This window comes from Sinocyclocheilus rhinocerous, unplaced genomic scaffold, assembly GCF_001515625.1.
Source record: "Sinocyclocheilus rhinocerous isolate Xijiao unplaced genomic scaffold, SAMN03320098_v1.1 scaffold1767, whole genome shotgun sequence".
Lineage (NCBI taxonomy): Eukaryota > Metazoa > Chordata > Actinopteri > Cypriniformes > Cyprinidae > Sinocyclocheilus > Sinocyclocheilus rhinocerous.
This window is the reverse complement of record NW_015646318.1, coordinates 120,284-125,367: the sequence shown is the minus strand read 5'-3', so window position 1 is coordinate 125,367 and position 5,084 is coordinate 120,284. Positions and strand designations below refer to the sequence as shown.

Genomic DNA, 5,084 nt, shown 5'->3' with positions numbered 1-5,084 from the left:
TATAATTATTATTTTTTCATTATAACAATTCTGTTCACCTAATTATCATATTGTGATTTTTAAAAAAATATTATTTATTCAAAATATTTAAAAATAGAAAAGAGAGGCAGAGAGGAAAAGAATGTGTTTTTGAACCTTAAACCAGGTAAAAACATTGTATTACACCAAATGCAGAAAATAATATTATTTTTAGCATCGTCATATGACTCCTTTAAACCCTCAAAGTGCATGGCCCTGTTTACTTTCATTATAAGTGAATTACTAGTTTAAAAGAGCTGATCAGAATGACTCAGTGATTTTCTTTGGTACCCTGACATTATGCCTCAAATGTTGATAGAGCTTATCATATATTGAACCAATGACATTTCTTTAGTATAGATGCCAGATAGCAAGAAAACCACAGACGTGTCTCGCTAGCCACTCACAGCCTATGGTGATGTGAACTCTACACCCGACCTCTGCGTTAATGATGGTTTCGACTCAAATGTGCCACAAAATGTTGGTCCTGAAGTTATCGAGACTGAAATTGTTCAGTGACCTTTACAACAATAACAGCAGACTGAGCGAAGGCTGAACTGATTTCATGTTCATGCGAATGATTTCAGCCTCGTTTGTGTTTTCAGCCCACAGATAATTAGAAGAACACATGGTACCTGTTTAGAAAATATGCATATTCAAAACTATTGCGTCAATACAAATCCGTCTGTATTGTCAACCAAAAATGGCTGTTTCAAGATTTTATTGATTCTGATGAATTTGTGTAAATGTAGATTCATATTAATGAGGATTATATAAATCTGTTTTATTTTAACACCAGACCTTTTCGGTATGTAATAAAAACATTAAACATGTTTACAATTAGTTATTATTATGCTATGGCATAAGTACAGTAGTTAGATTTTTAATGCATCACAACAAATTCACAAGTATACAAAAAAAGTCACTATCAAATATCTAGTCTAATACTTTAACATGTAAAATATGTTAGTATTAATTTTTATATGTGTGTGTGTGTTGAGAGAAAATGGCTGTAAGTTTGAAGTGGCAAACTTGACTCTAAACACCTCAGATGTTGTGCTCTTTGTTCAGACACTCTTGTGTTTAATAACGTGTTGAGCAGGCCGTATTGACCCTGTCTGTGTGTCCACTCTCTCAATAATCAGCCTCTGAATGCTTAATGAATGAACAGAACAAACTGCAGCACAGCACATGCTCTGGCTAACATATGCATAGCACTCGGCCAGTCTGTCTGCATGCTGGAATATTATGCATGTTGCTAAACTATAAATTAAACATGTTTGTAAGCGTGACAAAATAGCTCTCACAAAACTTTTTCTATCAATTCCTTTCATCATTGAATGAACTACATTTATCATCAACAATTTGCCACAGTGAATTCTGCTGTAAAACTGCTTTAGATTTGTGTCAAAACAAGGTAGTTAAATATAATTTTATATAATTTTGCAGGTTTGTCTGTTCTGAACTGCATTTACGTTTGTAGCGCACAGACCCCTAAAGCTGTTGCCTAGTTAGTCAGCTTACTATATTTTGGTGCAGAGCAAATATGTCAACATTAACCAGCCCTGTTATTGGTTTATGTTGATTTCTGAACAGGTTACTACTTTGAGATCCCTTCCATCGGAGCCATAAGAATCAACACACAGGTTTGTCATTTCTACTGCTTCTTATACACATACAATACTGTTTAAAGGTTTGGGGTCAGTAATATGTTTTTAAGAAATTAGTTTGTTTAGTCAGCAAGGATGCATTAAAAGTGACAGTAAAGACATTTCTAATGTTACAAAAGAGTTCTATTTCCAATCATTTGTTCTTTTGAACTTCCTATTCATCAAAGAATCCTGAAAAATAGATTGTTGAGCAGCAAATGAGCATATTAGAATGATTTCTGAAGGATCATGTGACACTGAAGACTGGAGTACGCTCTTAAAAATATGCCATAGAAGAACCTTTTTTGTCTAAATGGTTTCATAAAGAACCTTTAACATCTGAAGAACTTTTCTGTTTCACAAAAGGTTTTTTTGTGGCGAAAGAAGGTTCTTCAGATTATAAAAAGGTAAGAAAGAGATGGTTCTTTAAAGAACCTTTGACTGAATGCTTCTTTGTGGAACCAAAAATGGTTCTTCTATGGCATCGCTGTGAAGAACCTTTTAAGCACCTTTATTTTTAAAAGTGTAATGATGCTGAAACTTCAGCTTTGATCACAGGAATAAATTTCGTTTTTACATATATTCAAATAATAAACAGTTATTTAAATTGTGATAATATTTCACAATATTACTGTTTTTAACCATATTTTTAATTAAAAAATGCAGCCTTGGTGAGCAGAAGAGACTTCTTTCAAAAATGTTAAAAATCAGTATAGTATATATAGTTTGGGGTTAGTATGATTTTTAATGTTTTTTAAGGCACATATACATATATTATCTATATTTATACAGGTTATTTGAACTCATTTAAGAGGTGTTTTTACCTACAACCCTTTCAGTGGTGGTAAAATCACTGTAGCGCATTGCCTCGAGTGGCTCATTTCTTTATAAAAACAGCAACAACAGCCATGTGAAAGACAATACTGATGCATTAAAATGAATCACAATAAACAGTTTATCTTCAGCTGATGCGCATTCACAGGTATGCTCATATCAGCTTCAAAAGTGACTGTGGCAGCCAATCAGATTTTCCGTTTTAATAAAGCCTCAATACATGAATCCAGTTCACGCTAAGTTCGTTCAGCTTTCTGAGCTTTGAAGCTCTGTGATGTTATCACGATTTAGAGATATATATGTCACGCTAGAAAGCATAGAGAGAACTATAAAGATGAACGGATAAAGTGATACAGACTTCTATATTTAGCATCAATAAGATTCAAATGGGACTGTGATTTATCTAATCCACTTCCGTACAGTTTTCATGATCCTCCAGCAATCTTTCCCGAGGCCCACGAAACCCGCCGCAATAGCATCGCTCTTCCCTGAAAGCAGTCGGTCCAATTTCCCCAGCTCTACTGTGTGATTCTTCAGCACTCTTCACTGACGTCTCGGCCTTTCTTCTTTATCTCCTCTCTATCACCTTTTACTATCTGTTCCCCTCTTTTCCAATCCAGCTTAGCTTTATTCATTCGTGTCTGCTCCTCCCTCTTTCTCCCCCGGCGTGCATCGAACCTCCCGCAGGCGAGCTGATCAGGCTCTTGAATAGACCATCAGCTGTTCCATTAGGCTGAGTGTAATTTTATTCAGAGAACTGCCACTTATTCTAATAGCCTGCGTGAGACAGGTGTGGGCGCGTAACTGTATATATCGACAGCAGCAGCCGCCACACCTGTGCACCTCCTCACCACCTCCTCTCCTGTCACATACTGTTACCTCCGAGAGCCGTGGACAAAAATAACCACCAACTGCACTTCCACAGCAATCGCTCGCAGATGCTGGTGGATTTCTGACAGGAAAAACTATCAAACCTGCAAAAAAGTTCTTCTAATGAATGTATGAAAGTTGCTTGAAGAAAATTTCCAAAGACAAGTCTAATTACTAATATAGTTTGTTTCACTGAACACATGGTTGTAAAGCAGCTCAGCAGAAAATCGTGATATAGAGGTTTATAATATCTTGATATCTTCATGCTTTATTTAGCAGATTATATCTGGGCGATAATATAGTTTACATTGTGCAATGCTACAAGCAGTTCAGCCATTGAGGCAGTTATTATTTTGTGTAAATTAGGGTTAACTAAAACCATAAAAAAAGATTGTTACTTGAAATAAAATACAATGAAAAAAATATATATTTTTTTTTTTTCAGGTAGTAAGGCAACATTTCTCATTTTCATTCAGTTTAACTATATGTGCTAAAAACTAAAAATGTAATAAAAATTCATAAAACTGCATAGACATTAAAAAATTATAAAAATGACAAAAAAATTAAAATTACTGAAACTTTTTAAAATGAAAATGGAAGATATAAAAATTAATTCAAGATTTTAATAAAAACTATAATACATAATTCATTTTAAAAATATTTAAAAAAAATTATAATACTATAATTTAGCTGAATAAAAGCATTGATTTCTTTAAAAAGATATATTACTGATGCCATACTTTTGAACGGTAGTGTATATAGGATTATTTTGTCATATAATACATTTATGCTTAATATGAATTACTCGCATGCTGTTTGCATAAACTCTCAGGCTGTTAGTGTGATTAGAAAGCCATCGAGTTGATTGTGAAAGTGTTCAACTGGAGAAAGCTGCTGCCTTTACCTTTACTCTCTACCTGTATAACATTAAAGTGTCACATTGCTAAGTATAATGAGATCAGTATGAATATGAATGCAGCTCCTTTATAATTGAGCTGCTGCATTGAGTTCATGAAGGTTTATGGACAGACTGGAAATCTACAAGCTAATCTGTGCGGCGGCCTGCTGTGTCACTGCTCTTTATCCCCTCGTACCGCAGAGACCGCCATTACCGGCTCACTGCTGTTTACCTTTCTCTTTTCTCCCGCGTGAAAAGGTCCGCCTGTCATCTTCTCTGCTGAAATGTGTCCCCACGGCACGTTAAACGGTGTTTTAGTGAGCTAATAATAGAATAGGTTACGCTTGTCAGCACTTCCATGTTCCAGCAAGAAATAAAAGTGTCCTAATGCTGCAGTTTCATCAAAAGGCCACACTTACACAAGCTGCTGGCTTATTCCCCACATGAGCTTCTGGCCCTCCATTAGCTGTGTTAAGATGTTGAAGCTGGAAGACTGCATTATTAAATGTGTTTTCTCGGCCTGGCATTGACATAGAGTGGTGAAAGGTTCGGGTGAATCTCACAATAAACAGGAAAAAATTAATTATATTTTGTGTGAAAACTCTCAGAGTCACAACAAACATGGACATTTTAGGAAATTTGTTTTGAAAAATGTTTAAGAAAAATTTATAATAATAATTGAAAATTGAATAATAAAATATAATAAAACATGGACATTTCCATAGTAAAGTATCTTTAGGATTTATTTAGAATTATTTTAATTATTTAATTATTAATTTATTTAATGTGTGTGTGTGTGTGTGTGTGTGTGTGTG

General features: G+C 34.6%; 1 protein-coding gene across 1 annotated transcript in view; it reads left to right on the top strand.

The window, feature by feature from the left end:
- LOC107707259 (voltage-dependent calcium channel subunit alpha-2/delta-2-like) overlaps positions 1-5,084 on the top strand; it is a 122,091-nt gene that overhangs the window by 95,815 nt on the left and 21,192 nt on the right. The window contains exon 11 of the mRNA XM_016511247.1: positions 1,615-1,664. Coding sequence (XP_016366733.1) covers positions 1,615-1,664 — 50 coding nt within the window. The remainder of the gene's footprint in view (positions 1-1,614; positions 1,665-5,084) is intronic.